At 33.9% G+C, this 18,277-nt stretch overlaps 1 protein-coding gene across 11 annotated transcripts in view; it reads right to left on the bottom strand.

The window, feature by feature from the left end:
- The window catches only part of FAM13A (family with sequence similarity 13 member A), a 250,060-nt gene that overhangs the window by 53,906 nt on the left and 177,877 nt on the right, over positions 1–18,277 (bottom strand). For all 11 annotated transcript variants that reach the window (XM_036227706.1, XM_036227705.1, XM_016161037.2 and 8 more), the window contains 2 exons: positions 5,602–5,643; positions 2,664–2,843 (listed from right to left, as the gene is read on the bottom strand). In XM_036227706.1, the coding sequence (XP_036083599.1) occupies positions 2,664–2,843; positions 5,602–5,643 (222 nt within the window). The remainder of the gene's footprint in view (positions 1–2,663; positions 2,844–5,601; positions 5,644–18,277) is intronic.

The raw sequence follows: 18,277 nt of genomic DNA, 5'->3' as shown, positions 1-18,277 counted from the left end.
AAATTTTTTAATAAATGAATTAAATTGAACTCATTCACAAAATAAACATATTGCTTAGATTTCTATTTTAATTGTAGTAAATAGTAACATAAGCCTGATGTTACCTTATGAATTTAGACAAGAAATAATGTACACTAAAATGAAATATTTATCATCTTAGTTGAACTTCCATATTGCTTATTTCAAAAAATCTGCTATGAAGATTTCAGTATAGAATTTATTGGCTCTTTAATCTCATTTTCAAATATGGTCACCCTTGGCTTCAAGGATTTTTTTTTATATGGTTACAGCTCTAAGTTGTTAGAGGCAGAATGGATGAATTATGAATTTCAAGAAATTTCTATTTTTCAAAACATTTTTATAACCATTTCATAGGGCTGTTAGTTTTGAACAGAATATAGAAAGTCTAGCTTAATCATTACTTATTTTTCAAGGAAAGTCTGATGACTATCTTAGATAAATTAATCAATTACATATAAGCATATACTGAGAAAAACATACTATATATAGGCTCACCCTTCTTACAATTGATTCTCACCCTTCTTACAATTAATGTCATGTTAGTGTATCTCCTAGGGACATATTGGAGAGGACCTTCATAGGGAAAAAAGTTAGTAGGTCTGGGGCCCTAAGAGATAAGGGTCTCACTTTTTAAAAGACCTGGAGAGCTCAGAAGCAGTTCAGTATGGGGAGTTAAAGAAGAACTTTTGAGACTTGATAGCGACCCAGTGTCAGCTTAGAAGAGGTCTTCATGACTAGAACACGAAGGGGACTTCTGAATGCCACATACTAAGAAGAAAGACTAAAGTGAGACTATTTGTTAAGTTACTTGGCTATATACAGTTTATACCCCAAGAATCTCTCACTCAATGCACAGCTATGACTTGACCATGAGTGACCAGAATGAGTGGTGAAGGGAATGCCAGAGAAGAAAAATTAAGGAAAAAGCTAAAGTTTGACAGGTGTTTAGAGGATTAGTCTTTACTATTCTCCATCTCCTTTGGTTCCCCTGATATTGATGGTAAAATATAATCAAAATAACTTGTACTAAAAACAACTCTGGAAACTATATTTACAATGTAGAGGCTACCTCCCATCTGGCTCCTGCTCATTTTTGACCGTATCCCACAGTGTTCCTCCCGTGCCTGACACCACGCGCTCACCATCACCACCACCACTGTCTGTCTCTGTCCTACCAGGCTCACTACCACTTCCAACCTCCGCTTGCTATCCCTCTGTCTAAACAAAGAGATTGGAAAGCATGATGTGTGTTTAAAAATGCAAAGTGTTGCTGCATACTATTTCGCAAAAAATGAGACAGAAGATAAGAAGAACATAAAATGAATCATTTGTACTTGCTGTATAACACAATTTAAGCAGTACACAAATTAACATACTCCTAAACACTTTCTATAAAGCTTAGTCAGTAGCTGATTTTAAATGTAAATACCTTCTGTATCATAATTCTATTTTCTAAAGGGAATACTATAGCACCCATACCTATCCGCTAGCTCCATGACATATGTTTTTTTAAAAAGTGCTGGTTAGCTGAAACTATTGAGGTAATTATTTCACAATATATGTATCTCAAACCATAAAGTTTTATGCCTTAAATTTATACAGTGATATATGTCAATTATTTCACAATAAAACTGGAAAAAAAGTGCTGCTTATGTCACTTAAAAAGTCAGTGGGTTACACTGTTGACACTGTTTTACTTCTAAAACTACATTTATTACATAACTCAAATATATCAATGATGTACAGTATGGGATTTATTATACCATTTATCTTTTGTGTCTTTAAGCACCCCCCCCCTTTTTTTAAATAAAGATTTTGATGTAGATTATGAGTCCAGGTAAAAAACAATAATGGGACCTAGGGTCTGGTTTAGTCTTTGACATTTAACAATGAGTTCAAAACAGTAATTTTATAGAGGCTAAATTCTACAGTAGATAAAAATATTAAAACCTTCAGGAAAAATATATGAATATACTCTATTACATACAAATTTATTTTCCTTAACAATTTAAATCATGATTATTCAATAATATGAAAGATAATTATTTATCTGTACTTCATCAAATCTTTTAATGGAGAAAAAAGTTCTTTGTAATATTATTCTTGAAATTCATGCTGTGGGAATGCATTGGATTGAGTCATTACAATAATAAAGAACTCAAGCATTTCCACTTTTGATTAGATCTAAACTCAACCTTTCTTAGACTAAAAATAATCAACTGTCAACAGTATTATAGTGACATTCTATTATTTAACTAGGTATATATAATAGAAAAATCTGCTCATTCACAAGCTAGTCTAACAGCCAACTGAACACTGTCTAACAAGGAAAAGACTACCTCTGGACAAGCATATAGCAATTTACTCCTCCAGTTGTTGAGAATCCCTTAAAATAAGATATTCATGAGGAAGCTGTGTAATGTATTCAGTCAGAGGTGGCCTCCTATAACATGTCAAACATTTAGATGACACTGAAATATTTAATCGCCCACAAATTTCCAAATGTTAAGCTAAGTTTAGAATGGTCAAAATGAAAACTTTAAAGTTTTAACCTAAATATTGAAATGAGAGTGACTTTGACACAGGTGTATATTTTTAAAAGAAAAAGAAAACACAAATGAGAAGTACCAACACCAACTCACATGTCTCTGCCATGTCGAACTTCATCCTGCTCCTTGGATTGGTGTCGTCGCTGTCTGGCAGGTGTTGTGGAAGATGCTGACGATGTTCCAGATTCCGAGGCCTCCAAACTCTGTCCTCCAGAGCTGTTAACATCAAAAAGATGCTGTTCTACAGCTGACCGGATAGTTCTTTCTAAGAGTCTGGTAAAAAAACAAAAAAACAGCCAAACAAAAAAGAGTAAATCAAGCAATCAAGTTTATCAGTGATTGGCTTTAAAAATACATGCCCATACATTTGGAAATATTGGTATTTTCAACGGAAGATCTACAATTTCATGAGTAAAGACAGTGTATGAAGTACTAATCTCAAAAATATTTGCATTGTGCATTAAAAACAACTAAACTGAACAAATTCCACCAACTTGATAACATGTCTCTTATCTTTTGAGTCCAAGATTACTGAAATGCTCACAGCAAGTTCTGTAACAATTATAGGAGGAAATAAGGGTCATTCATTTAATATAAGGCGGAATGAGGAAAGATTTCTTTTCCTCATAGAATAATAATGAACTATTCTTACAAAGGTGAGTTCTTTCCAGATTTCATACCAGTTCTGCAGAGGAAAACAATATGATTTACAAAGCAAACTGGCACAAATCATTTTATGATGCCTATTTTCTATTTAGAATCCCTTTAAAATAAAATTATATAGGGAGTAATGCTATTTTAAAAAGAACACCTCACCAGAACAATTACTACTTATAAGGGAATGGCAAAATCTTTCTGAACCTCTAATCAATTAAATTGTGAAGTATATATTTGAAGTTGTATTCATACAAACATCTCAATATATATCACGGAAGTTTAAAGAATAGATTTTGTCCAACCTTAAGAGGAAAGCACACAGACTGAAAAGAGCACATGATAAAATAAGGTATTATTTTTAAAGCTACATAATGTTTCATTGTGTCTAAAGCCTCTTTCATCATCCCACTATTTACTTCTGAATAAGCTGGCATAAAAAAATCTAAACTTATACTCCTCAAAACATGTTTGAAAAAAGAATCACACCCAAACTCATCAAATTATACATAATATGTGCACATATATACAATGTAGAATTGTTTGGCCATAAGATGAAACACTGCCATTTGTGACAGTATGGATAGATCTTGAGATGATCATGCTAAGTGAAATAAATCAGAAAAAGTTGAGAACTATATGATTTCCCTTATACAGAGAATATAAAACTGAAAGCAACAAACATAAAGAGAGACTCATGGACATGGACAATGAATTAGTGGTTACCAGAGGGGAGTGAGGACAGGAGCAAGGTAGATAGGGATAAAGACAGTCAAATATATGGTGATGGAAGGAAACTTAACTTTAGGTGGTGGACACACAATGCAATATATATGATATGTTGTCAAACTGTACACTTGAAACCTATTTGATTTTTATTAACCAATGTCGTCCCAATAATTTTAATAAAAAATAACACATGCATAGTTTTTGTATATCAATTATACTTTCATAAAGCTGTTAAAATTAGCAAAAGAACGACATAAGTATTTTTTAAATGTTCAGATTGAAATACATTCACATAAACTAAATTTTGAAAAATTTAAGAAGTTTGGATTTTCCAAGTATAGTTTATAATAGACTCATAGTAATTCCAATAAAACTCTTTCAAGATAATAAACAAATACACTCTAACTCGGGCATTAGAACTTTTATATTTAGAACTCTACATCCTAATGATTCAAGATTACTTAACAGAAAAAAAATCCCCATTCATCCTATAAGATCTAGATTCATGCCAATTAGCGCTTCTTTTAACTCTCCTCTCTTCCTCCTGATCCTATCACATCTTCTCCTCCTCCTGCTGATGGGAGATGCTCCAAAACGGCCGACAATGTCTCAGCAAGGAAGGAAGTGAATAGAATGCAATGGAAAAGCTTTGGGCAAGGAACTATTTGCAAATATTTATTTAGTGACTAATATATGCCAGGCACTTGTCTAGGTGTTAGTAATATAGCCATGCATATGACAGAATCTATACATTGCTGTGAGGAAAGATAATAAACAAATTATGAAAGTGCAGACAGTGATACATTTTCTACAAAAGAGAGTACAGGGCTAGAGAGTGACTGTAGGGAGTCAGGGACGACTTCTCAAATGAGATGACATTTAAACAAAAAGGTGAATGATAGAAAGTGAATCACCAGGCTGAGGAGTAGCCAGTGCAAGGGCTCTGACGCAGACATGCACTTGGCCTGTTCCAGAAACAGACGATCAGGTGGATGAAGCATAATGAGCAATGTGATTGGAGAGGTAGAAAAGAGTAGATAGATAGCTGGAGTTTGGATTTCAGTCGAAGTGCGACTGGTAGCCTTATGAGGAAAAAGACATGTGATGGACGTAATTAAAAAAGCATCGTCACTGCTCCATGGAAAAAAGAATTGTTGCCATTACTAATTTGCTTTCTTTTCTGTGTCCCTATTAAACTGTAATGTCCCTAAGGCTGAGCCTGAAGCTAATTTGACATTACACACCTGCATCAATATGCTTGGCATATTGCAGGCATGCAATAAATGTAGGCGGACTGAAATTAACAAAGGAAGAAGTAAAGACACAGTTATTAACCTTTAATGGCATCCTCCAATGCAAGATACCTCCCAAAGTATATAGCTTGATTTGCAAATATTGACTCTGACATTATTTAGACTGAAATAAATAAAAATATCACATGTGTAAACAGCAGAGCTATCTCCAGTCACACATCCAAATAGAAGCTCAAACAGGAACACTTCTTATTTAGTGCTCTTCTCTGTGTAGCTTTCAAAATCTTTTGGCTGCTTCTTGCATTAACCTTCCAATACTATCCAACATTATAACTGCTTTTCTTCCGTTTAATAAATGGGAAAGGAGAAGGGAAAACTCAATTCAAGTAACTTACTCTCCAGTTGTCGAAACATTGCTGACTTGGGATACATGAGCACTGTGGAAAAAAAGAAGCGAAGAAAGATTAGATGGTGGATCAGAGACTATGAATCAAACATTTGAAGAGAATCTTGGGCTGAAAGTATTTATGAGCTGAGTGACCCCTGCAGGATATTTAACCTTCCCCTGACAGATGCTGATTTTTACTTGGTTCTAGAATTAGAGATGGCACTGGGCGTTTATTCCTAAACAGTATATTTTTTTTCTCCATTTTAAAGATGTCCGTGGCAGAAAAATTCACAAGTGACCTTTAAAAACTTTCTCTACCTCTCACCCTATTGCCAAGGCCTTAGTTCAGAGTTTTTTCATTTCCCCTGGATGTTAACGCAATTGCTGCGGACTGCCTTCCTGCTACCAATTCTCCAATCCCACGCCCCTCCCCCCACTGACTCCCTAGCCCACCTCCCCCAGACCTGCAGACAGAAGCATCTAAAAGGTCTCTGGACTTGCAGGGAGAGCAGCAGGGAAAGCAGGGGATAGAGGACAAGGAATCAACATTGTTTTCTACACAGCTATTTCTAAACCATCTTTTCTAAGCCACATTTCCTTCCTAAATTCCTCGAGATGAAAAATACCTCAAGCTTTATAATGTTTCATCTTAACATCTGATTTACAGCCCTTCTGTTGAACATTTCTAAACTTCCTCTATTTTCCTATTTTCTTCAAACCCTGGATTCCTTGGAAAGTATTAAAAAGTAGTCAATATAAGTGGAATGGTGAAATTATAGAACTCTGATTGGCACCCTTTAGAACTTCACCCTCTTGCCTATATTCTATGTTCATTTAACCACAGAGAGGGGTGAGGCTGGCAGATATTTTAATCATATCAACATCAACATTTTCTCTCATTCTGCCTTCTAGTGCTTAGTCAGCTTTTAAATCAAGATTCAAAAGTATCTATGTTTAAAAAGAGATTAAAAAGTCTTTACTGCAGGTCAAACCATAGTTTCACTTAATCTGTTCTCTTCCTTCTTTGTAGAAGACACATAAAGAAAATGAAAGCTCTTAATGAACAATATTGACAGTTGCCTTTCAATCACCCCAAATGTCCTAATTTATATGGTATAATTTTCAACATGCGAACGAACATGTTGCTCTAGAATCATCTGTTGAATTTTTCTTCCATATATATGTATATCTTATCTTTTACAATACAGAATCTAAGTGCCTCAAGGGAATGTGTGATATTTCTCAATTTTTCCATCACACTCCCTACCAGGAGCACCACCATCATAGCTGGCATAGCAGTCATTACTCTAACCATTTTTTTTTTTTTTTTTTTAGGCAAGGCAACCCTTGGTTGACCTCACAGATTGCAAGGACCTTGTCAGTTTACAATCCTTGTTTTTTATTTTTTTATGCCTACAGCACCTGGTCTTCCTTTGTGGTCTCCCATCCAAGTACTAACCAGGCCCGAGCCTGCTTAGCTTCTGAGATCAGACAGAATTGGGCTTGTTCAAGGTGGCATGGTCATAGCAGTAGTCATTATTCTAGAGAGGACCTGCAGACACTGGCTCTTTAGCTACAGAGAATTTCTTGTAGTTAAAGCTGCAGCTTTTTGTCATGGACACAGGCCACAGCCAAATCCCAGAAAAACTACCTAAATTAATGCTGTTGTGCGCAAGAAAAACTGATGAGAAGAATCTTAATTAACAAACACACCCTAACACTTACTGAGTACTTATTATGTTTCAGACACTGCTAACTATTCTTTACAGAGATTTTCTCATTTACTGTTTCCAATAACCCCATGAGGTAGGTTCAATTCTTTTCCCTAGTTTCAAATGAAGAGTTTAGAGAGGTTAAGTAACTTGCCCAGTCATAGAGCCAAGAAGTAAATGAATTGGGATTTGAACCAAGAAAGTTTTAGCTCAGAGTCTAAGCTCTTAATCACTACACTAGTCTTTGAATCACTTACTCACTAGAAGAAAATCTCACTAGAGTCATCTTTGTATATGGAGGCCTACACTTAGGTATTTTACTTTGCTTTTAATCACAATCATTTCTCCTCTGTCACAATGCCTGTTATTCACTGTGGTTTCCAGGTTATATAACTGGCAATAAATCCTTTGCCACTCTCTGTCCTTAACTGGAACAGGCAGTCTCTGTTTTTGATGCTTTGTGGCTCACCTTCTGTAAATTCAGCACTGTATAATTATCTCCTGTACTCCAGTTCTCAATGCAGTTATACAACCTTGGTTTTGGGAGCAGGGACCAATATGAATAATGACTGGGGGGAATTATTAGAGGAAAAAGAATGCAGATCTGCTGGATGCTAAAAACATTCCAAAGACATATACATATAATTAGCCATTTAGTCCCCCATACCATATCATAGCGAAAAGATATATTTCCTCTTCTCCCTTCTGCATGCTTTTGAACTTATTTTTGCTTGTTAAAGCACACACAGATATTTTTATGTTCCTTTTTTGAGGGTGGGGACGAAAAAAGAAAAGCGAGGAAGAAAGAGACAAGGAAACGACAACACACAGGACCAGGTTCTGAGATTAGTGACTAAGTAAGTGGTTCTCAAACTCCATCTACCGTGCATAAGAATCACCTGGGATCTTGTTCACACACAGATTCTGCCTCATGGGGTCGGGGTCCGGGTCCGGGTCCAGGTCCAGGGAAGGGGAAGCTGAGATTCTGCATTTCTAGCAAATTTCCCAGTGATTCTGATGCTGCTGATTTGTGGAAGATGCTGAACAGCAAGGCTCTAAATCCTTGCAACTAAAAATGCTTCAAGATTTCAATTCCTTAGATGTCACAATAGCTATTTTTAACATTTTCATCTAAGTAATGAAGGTATGATTTGGAAAACTTATGCTAACCTGAATGAAAAAAAGATACCATACAAAATATCCCTTATAGCGTTAAAGAAAAATGACCTGAACTATTATCTAAAGCAGTCTTAAGGAGTTTTTCTTAGAATGCAAAATAAATGAATAAATCAACAATAAAATGAATCAATTAAATCATGTTCATCTTTGCTGACATATTGATCTTAGGTCAAATTCATGATAAATTTATATTTGTATGTTTAATAGTCCTTTGGACTATTTTTGGACTTTTTGTATACTTAATGTGTCCATACTTTCATGTTTGTCTAACAGAATTTCTCTAAAGAAAGTATTCTGAAAAGAGAACGCTCTCCACTGGGAATCAGAAAAGACAAGTTCTGGTCTTGGCTCTGCAGTTAATTAGCTGAAATCATAGACGGCTGGTTAGCTTGGCTTCACTGGGTGCTTTCTTCATACAGAAAATGAAAGCCTTGGCTAGCAATCTCTGTGGTTTTCTTCTAGCTCTAAAAGATGATTGCTCTATAGTTTAAATCATTACAAAAGGTTACAATTGCATATTTAGTTTTATGACACGTTGTTGGTCATGTTTTATTAGATATTAAAATGGCTTTGACCAGGTATCCATCCACCTCTATAGTTCCTGAGGGATGTGATTTACAATTTACCAATACAAGATTTCTAAGACTATTTAATGTCTGAAATAAGGGCTGCTTCCGTAGCTATATTTGGCTCACACAGATAATTCTAAAACATTGACAAAAAGGTGATAAGTAAATTAAAGCGAAAAATTTCCTTTACCCTCTTGTCTTTTTATCCTCTGCAAACAGCTATGAATAATGAATTATTTTCAGAGCCCCTGACTGATTTATTAAGAATATTTCTTACCTGCGCAGTATAAATGCTTGAATATGGAAGAGTTCATTTTCTAATGTTAATAAAGCAAGTATTTAAAACTGAAAGAAATAAGCTCATGTGCAGACTCTAGCCTTACGGTCAATTTTCTACTGTAGGTGCTGATGCGACTGAATTTTCTATTGGTATGATCATTTAAAACAGATTCTAAGCCTACTTTGAAATACACTCTATGACATATTTAAATATATTTAGTCTTTATTTATCTCTATTAGTAAAACCCAAACTACATTTCCGTAAGCCGATTATGCTCAGCAGTATTAGTCTATAAAATTTGCATGTGATAAGATGCACAGATGCCTGTTGACAAGTGATTCTTTAAAATTAGATCTCTTGATTTGAAATAAAGAAATTTACATATAAAAAGAAAGAAGTTTCAAATTTACCAAAACCAGGCATCTTGAAAAAGCATGTGTTCGTTTTTCCTGTATGTTTTCTTATTTCAGCATGTTCTCTTTTCTGGAGTGTATAAAATCCTACATATAATAATATATTATTGTTTTAATAGGAACCATCAGGGCTAACAGAATTATTGTTTTTCTCTAAAAGATAACATTTGCATTTACTCAATATTTTTTAATGAGTAAGAGTTTAAAAGATAATTATGTGATGTTTGTTTAAACTTAAGTATAAAGATTATGTAATTATCAAAATGACATGAAGTTCTTAATTTGTCTATTTAACAGAATACAGTATTTTTAGTATCATCTTAAAATACTAAAAGCTGATATGCAGCATCAACATTATAAAATGATTATAACATTATTTCTTTGTAATTGTTTAATGGATTTCTAAATTAAACTTTTTTTTCATGATTTTAGTTCCTTCTTTACAGTGTCATACATTAAATAAAATACCTTCAATCCTCGACATTTATTCACTTCACCTTAGCTTTTAGCTATGATTACAGTATGCAGAAATTTAATGAATTATTTGTTGGCATTTAGACTTTGACAAAAATTGCATCACCCTTTTGTGGTCACATTATAGACAGTTTGGATAAATAAGCCTCACATTTTGGTTTTAAATTATATGCTGCACATATAATACTAGAACATAAAGTGAAAAATGCTACATATATATGACTCAGTATGAGAAATTTTTATCCTCATATTTTATCAAAGTTCATACCTCCCATTCCTTTAAATATTAGGACTGATTTAAAGAAAAAAATTACTCTCCATTCCTGTATCCTGGAATTATATTAAATATATTCTAACAAATTAAAGAGCCCATCAAAATGTCAAAATACTCAGCTTTTGTCCAGCTTCTTTCATGCTGTAATAGTTTCAATTTACAAATTTAGCATGTTTTTCCATGAAAAGAAATTCAAAGTTTAGTTTTTAGACTAAGTTTTTAATAAAGCAAAATTATTAAATGAAATGAATAGTTCACTATATATACTATACCCATTTACAGATGAGGAAATTAAGGTTCAGAGAGGTTTAGTATCTCACTCAAGTCTACACAGCTCTGACTTTATTTCATGCCATCTGGCTTCAGGGTTTGTCCTTAATAAGGATATTATCTTTATCCTCAAATAGTGCTGCTTTTCAAATAAATCTTTCGCTATATGTCAGGTTTTGTTTTATTTTAGAATAGATTACTAAAAGTACTTTTTCGTACTTAAATAAAAATTTCTTCTTTTCAAAATTTATGTATTCCAGAAAACTTTTTATGTTGTCCAGATTTTCATGTTTACTAGTATAAAGTTGCATAAAAAAGTATCTCTCATCTTCTAAAAACTACTATATCCCTTACAGCAAACTTCAATTCTGATTATTAGTATTTTTCCATTTTTTCTTAAGTTTACCAGAGGGTCCTCTAGTTTATAATTTGCATTTATACTCCCAAACGACCATAAATTATGATGGATTCAAACATCAGTTCTGCTCTTATTCTACTTTCTTTCATTATTATGAAAATCCTTTTGGGTTCTCAACAGGTTGTTTTTCCTCCTTTTTATAACTTCTCATTCAAAATGTGTGGCTCATTTATTTTCAATCTTCTAAAGAAGGTGAAGTTACTTCTAAAAAATCTACAAATTTTGATACGTACTTTTTTCTAACTCTACACTTATTTTTATTTCCTCTGAAATTTTTTCTACATTTAGAAGTTTTCATTAATTGGATTTTTTTTTGTTATTTACACTGTTGTCAGAAAATATTACTGTTAAAATATCTGTAGGAATGCTTGAGCCCTATTTATAGGATGCAAAGTTTAGTATCTATAACGCTCATTTACTTTAAATCTTATTAATGATATCAAATTCTCAGTTCTATTAATTTTGTAATTTTGTTATAGACATACAGTTGTATGTATAAGTACTAAACTTCAAATGTGTTTACCTTAAGAGTTTAAATTTATATGATTTGATGCTATGCTATTTTACACATATTTATTTATAATCTTTATGTCTTTAGTATGGATTTTACCTAATAAAGTCTAGGTTGGTCCTGCTCAACAAATTTGGCCTTGAACTCTAGTTGTTCTGGTATTGATATTGTCATCCCTTTCTTTTTGTTTATATTTATCAGATATAAATTCTATATTTTTCATTATTAAACTTCCTGTGCCATTTTGTTTTAGGTATGGCTCTTTTGAGCAAAATATAGTTCAAGTAGTCACTTTTTAAAAAGTCATTTTAGCTTTTTATCAAAGAATTTAATACAGTTACATTTATTGTCAAAGCTGAAATATTTTTCTGGTTTTGTGTTTCTGCTTTATGTATTCTAATTTGGTAGCTTTTTTCCATTTCATTTTTGTCTTTTCTTTTAACTTCTGAAAAAATTTGGAATATAGGAGTCCTATGCACAATTGTACTGGCAATTGTCTCTCATACCCATACATCTCTAACTATTAAAACTAAAAACAAACATCTCCCCCACCCCCGCAAAAAAAACAAACCCAAATCCCAAAACTCTTGGCTCCTGCTTCTATTCTCCTACCTTCCATGCAAGACAAGAAAGTTAGAATTTCGTTACTTTATCCCTCCACCAATGATTATAATCAGGTCTCTTCTTATTAATTAAAAAATAAAATTTAAATTTACTTGTCAATTAGATGGGCATACTTCTATTTTTATTCATTCTTCCCTGTAATAATTTCCTAGTTGGTTTTTCAATCTCTGACCTTCATACCTAACACTATTTTTCTTTGTTTTATATTTTATCTCTTGATTTTGGGAGAGGTTTTCAAGTTTCTCACTCAATACGTACCTGATTTATTTTTTAATAATTTCTCTTTAATGCTTCCCACAGTTTTAAAAAATCACTGTTAAAACATTTCTAGACTCCCTTTTCTCTCCTAATTTAAGCTATTCTTCTTTGTCTCTAGCATTTTAATTCTAAATTTATTCTCCTTTTACAGGTTCCCACTAATGTTTCAAAGGGATTGGTTATGTCCTTCAGCATTTTTGGAGATTAGCAATATTACTTCTCAAGTGTTCCTCTGAATCATATGAAAAGACAATTCTCTAAAATTTGTTTTTACACTGAGTCCTGAGGGTATCCTTTTCCTCAGTTTCTAATTTTTCTTCATCGGTCCCAAATAGATCTTTGTATTTAATGGTTCTTAAGGGGGGACAATATATCCAGGCTGAGCCATTACTAGCAACCTGGACAGGTAGATTGTTCTTAATTTCATTGTCCTTTGGCTGTGGACAGATGCTTCTTTTTGGAAATAGAATTTAAGAGCCAGTATATAAGTCTCCCCTAGAACAATTCACAATGCATACTTTGGTAGACTTGTTGTTTGGTCCAATTTCAATGACTAAGCTGGAGAATCAAAAACAAATTTATAGTTTGTCTTTGTGCAGTGTACACTTGAAAGATTGCATTAAATCTAATAATCTTCCTGCCTTTACCTCTTTCTCAATGCTTTTGTTAGTGACTGAGCATACTCTCTCCTGTTGTTTGGTATATGAAACATTCTAGTCTCTAATAGTGAAATAAAAAAGTTGATGGGGGTGGAGAAAAATAATATGCAACTTAGGTCTGGATGGTTCAGAAAATAAGTTTCTGCTCAGTTGGAGGAATGTCACTTACTTTAGTGGTCAGTGCAGTATACACTGGAAAGAATTCAAATCAGTTCTTTTTTTCCCTCCTCTCTTTCTGCTTATTGTATTGTTTAGATGGTGGAACATGAAGTCTGCAAGGCAAAATATGTTTCTCTGTTCATCCCATCAAGACGTGACCTTTGAAAAATGGTTTTTGTCTTTATTGTTATAAAGCTACCTCTAGTTTTTGTCTTTTATATCATTATTAGAATTTAAATGGGAAGCTGGGAGTAGTTATATTAGGCAAAACTAGTCTGCTACCTGTTTAAACTAGAGGTTTATATTTTATTGAAATCTGTTCTTACAAATAGAGTCTGTAGGGAAGCAGGAAGATTAAAGAATAAAGCAGCAAGAGATCTAGACAGAATGAATATAAATGTGTCATTTTCTAAATGACATTTTTCATACTGAGGGAGACTGAAGAAAACATAAAAATATAAATATTTATATAATTTATTTTTGTTTCTCAGTATAGTCTAAACATATGCTTAATATTTTCATTAGCATTGATAGAAGTAAACCCAGAATCTATACTTATCTCTTACTATGCAAAAAATATGACATGATTCTCAGATGTCGAGAACTCAATATTGAATCTCTAAAGGATTATATAATAAATACTACTGAAGTTTATAACCAACCATGCTTCAGTATAAAATAATTATCCTGTTGGTCTGGTTCAGTGGCTTTCAGCTAGAAGTATGCATCAAAATCTCCCATGACACTTTTTTCATTGTGGTAAAATTGATATAAAATTTGCCATGTTAGCCATTTTTGAGTGTGGCCTTAAGTACATTCACATTGCTGCGCAACCATCGCCACCGCCCAGCACCAGAACTCTTTTCATCTTGTGTAACTGAAACTCTATACCTACTAAATAATAACTCCCAATTCTTCCTTTTCCCCAGCCTCTGACAATCACCATTCTATTTTGTGTTTCTAAGGATTTGACTATATTAGGTACCACATAGAAGTAGAATCGTACAGTATTTGTCTTTTTGTGATTGGCTTATTTCACTTAGTATAGATTTCTTCAAGCTTCATCCATGTTGTGTATCAGAAGTTCCTTTACTTTTTTAAGGCCGAATAGTATTCCATTGTGTGCATGTACTGCATTTTGTTTATTCATTTATCTGTTGGTGGACATGTGGGTTGCTCACATCTTTTAACTATTGTGAATAATGCTGCTATAAACACAGGTGTACAAATATTTCTTTGGGACCCTGCTTCCAATTTTTTTGAGTATATACCCAGAAGTGGAATTGCTGGATCATATGGTAATTCTATGTTTAATTTTTTGAGGAATTGCCGTATTATTTTCCCTATTAGCTACACTATTTTATATTTCAACTAGTAATACAAAAGTGTTTCAACTTCTCTTCATCTTTGCCAACGATGATTTTCTTTTTGATAGAGGCCTTTCTAATGAGTGTGAGGTGATATCTGATAGTAGTTTTGATTTGTATTTCCCTGATCGTTAGTGATGTTGAGCATCTTTTCATGTGTTTATTGGCCATTTGTATATCTTCTTCAGAGAAATGTCTATTGAAGTTCTTTGCCCATTTTTTAATTGAGTTGTTTTTTGTTGTTGAGTTTTAGGAGTTCTCTATATAGTCTAGATATTAATCTCGTATCAGATGTACAATTTGCAAATATTTCTCCCCATTCTGTAAGTTGCTTTTTTACTCTGTTGATAATAGCTTTTTCTTTGATATACAAAATTTAGAAATTTTTCATGAAGTTTAATTTGTCTATTTTTTCTTTTGTTTTTCATGCTTTTGGTGTCATATCTAAGAAATCACTGCCAAATCCAATATTGTGTAGCTTTTGTCCAATGTTTTCTTCTTTGATGAATTTTGAGTTCATTTTTGTATATGGTGTTAGATGAAGGTCCAACTTCATGCTTTTGCACAAAGATATCTAGTTTTCTCAGCATTGTAAGTTAAAAAGACGATTCTATGATTTTTTTGAAATATGGATACCCAGCTCCTCTGGAGACTCAAAATTTTTTCAAATGAGACCCAAGCATTTTTAAAGAGCTCCACATATTTCATACCATAAACATGCTATCATTACAAAAGAAGAAATAACAAGTGTTGACAAGGATGTGGAGAAATTGAACTCTTGGGCATTACTAGTGGAAATGCACTTAAAAATGTTTAAGATGGTAAACTTTATATTACGTATATTTTATCACAATTAAAAATTAATTTAAAATGATTAAAATGGAAAATTTTCTCATTTATATTTTACCACCTCATAAGAGGAAAAAAGCTCCATAGGCAGAGGTGATATACCTCTTCAGTTTAGAACACTGCTGTAGTCAAAAAGGACAAAGAAAACAAATATTTTAAATATACAGTTATTTCTGTCTAAACACACTCAAATATCTAGCTGGGGGGGTGGGAATCAAGTATATAATTAAATAAATTGCCTGCTTCTTTGTTCCACTTAGTAGCCCAAAATAGGCTTATAAATAAATATAATGTCTGATACGTTGTACTTCCCCAAACTATTCCATTTAATAATGTGAGATTTATACCTCAAAACAATAATGTAGAAAATATACAGTATGTTTAAGGAGAAAAATAAGCTATTAAAATTTAATAAAATATGATTAAAAAGTCATAAACTTACAAATTCTAACACAAATTGTTTGGAGAGAGAATCCCCAAAAAGCTGTATAAAAATAATCTAGAAAGAATTTTTCTATATTTCAAAATGGAAGTGGTATGATATATTTTCCAGATTCAATTAAATATCAGGCAATATTTTAACTTTCCATAAAATTGATGATTGCTAGGATCTAGCAATAAAAAAAAATTAACAAATTCCTAAAGAATGAGTTTGTATTGCCAAACAGCTAAGTTAGAAATAAATCTATTAGATGTTCTTGCTTCAGAAAAATTAACAAATATATGACACACTGAAGCTGACCCTAAGTAATTCCAAATTTGCTAGAACAGTAATTTGGCTTTAATTTGCACTGTGAGCATTAAAATCTGGGCTGAAATTGATACAGACTGTCAATTTCAGGTTTTCAATGGAGCGCAAAATGAGAAAGTGAAAGCAGAGGCAGATAAGTGCAGTTGCTAGAAGACAGGTATTAGGTAAGTGAGGAGGCACCATTCTGAGGCCAGCTGCGCTGGTGAAAGCCCAGTGAAGACTGGTTACAGGTATGTAGCCCCCGAAGCACATAGTCAGGAATCTGATAAAGTACAGGAAGGACAGGTTGTAGGTACACAGGCTATATATACAAGCCAGGAATTTATAGAAAAGAAGGAATTCAAGGGTCGAAGTCTGATGGGATGAGGATAGGCTGACTCTGTCCATAAGGAATGCGAAAGTAGTGAAGGTAGGTGGAAGCAGGCAGAGATGAGGAGGAAGAGAAAGAACCCTAGTCCCCGCGGAAATAACCACAGAAACCTGGCCTTGCAGACACTGAAGACTCAGGCAAACAGAAATAGAACTAGCAACAGATCCTGGCTAGATCTAACTAGATGACAGGAAGAATTCAGACGATAACCGGCTGTATGTGGCACAGAACATGTACAGTGAAAGTTGTTTTGGTGTCAATCTAAGCAACTGAGGTAGAAGCTCCTAGCCTGGGATTCCAGCCTAGACTGTGAAAGAGGCCAGGGCATGGACATCTGAGCCAAGAATGTTCTTCGCTTTAGGTTTGCAGGTTCATGATCATTTTGTGACAATCTCATTAAGGGTTTGGCATAAGCTGTCCTTCCCTTTCATTTCTTTACCTCAACAAGGCAGGTAATCTCTAATGAGCATCTGGGGAACAATGACACCTACTGTTTGAACTACTGTAGCTGCAATAAACTTGCCACATGGGACAGTGGCAGGTGTAGATTTGAAGCTACTATTTCTTTCCTTTAAAAACATGGAAAACAGCTCTGTGGTAAGTTAGATTAGGCTGGAGAAATACTGAAATTAGAGAAGATAGAGTTCTTATCACAGAAGATATTTAATCTAGAATGAGAATGGATGAGTGTATGTCTATTTATAACAGGCCAACCTTACTACAGAAAAAATTGAAGGCAACTGAAATGTACAGTGGATTAATATGTGGTTCAGTCATGACTGTTGAAAGAGAACGGCAATCACAGAAACTGAAATTCCACAAGGTGAAAAGTGGAGCAAGGTAACAATTGCAATGGCCTCTCTGGTTCCCTGTCCTACCTTTACCCACTTCCTCCAGCAACAGGAAGGTCCTGAAACCTCCATTAGCGCACCGTAGCCTCTCTGTAGCCTCTCCAGCTCTATCCTCTACCCCAAACACAGATTCTGTCTTGTTGTCATAAATAGTGCACCTTGTCTCCACACCTTGTCTGATTTCTGTATCTGAGTTCCCTTATGAATCACCTACTCTCCTTTCTCTGAAACTGGAGCCCTGCTTTGTTCTTATTTTCTTTCTCTTTTGACCTGGTTTCCCTGAATGCTGCCACTTCCAGACTTTCAACCACTAAGTTTTGCCATTCCACCTCATGCTGGACCTTTCAGAATAAACTACCAAACTGAGTACTCCATCATCCCCTCTGCCTGGCTGCTTGTGGCTGGATCTATTTCTGGTGAATGCCCATCTCAGCTGATGTATCTCATCTCTTGATTGGGCTTTTCCTCCCAACCCTGTACCCTCTTGACTAATCAACATTGTCAATATACAATAAATAACATTCCATATTAAATAGGGAAGATATCATTCTGGAACTTTAATCATTTTTCATGTTTCAAAAGGCAAAGTAAATATTATTTTGGATTTAAAAGAGCCAATTTAGTCTTTCATCATGTTAATCATAAAATCAACGAGTCTTGCAAGAATTCCCCTTTTGGGGCATTGCAGCAAAGGA

The sequence above is a fragment of the Rousettus aegyptiacus genome, unplaced genomic scaffold (assembly GCF_014176215.1).
Source record: "Rousettus aegyptiacus isolate mRouAeg1 unplaced genomic scaffold, mRouAeg1.p scaffold_m13_p_10, whole genome shotgun sequence".
NCBI lineage: Eukaryota > Metazoa > Chordata > Mammalia > Chiroptera > Pteropodidae > Rousettus > Rousettus aegyptiacus.
This window is presented reverse-complemented; position numbering and strand designations above follow the sequence as displayed.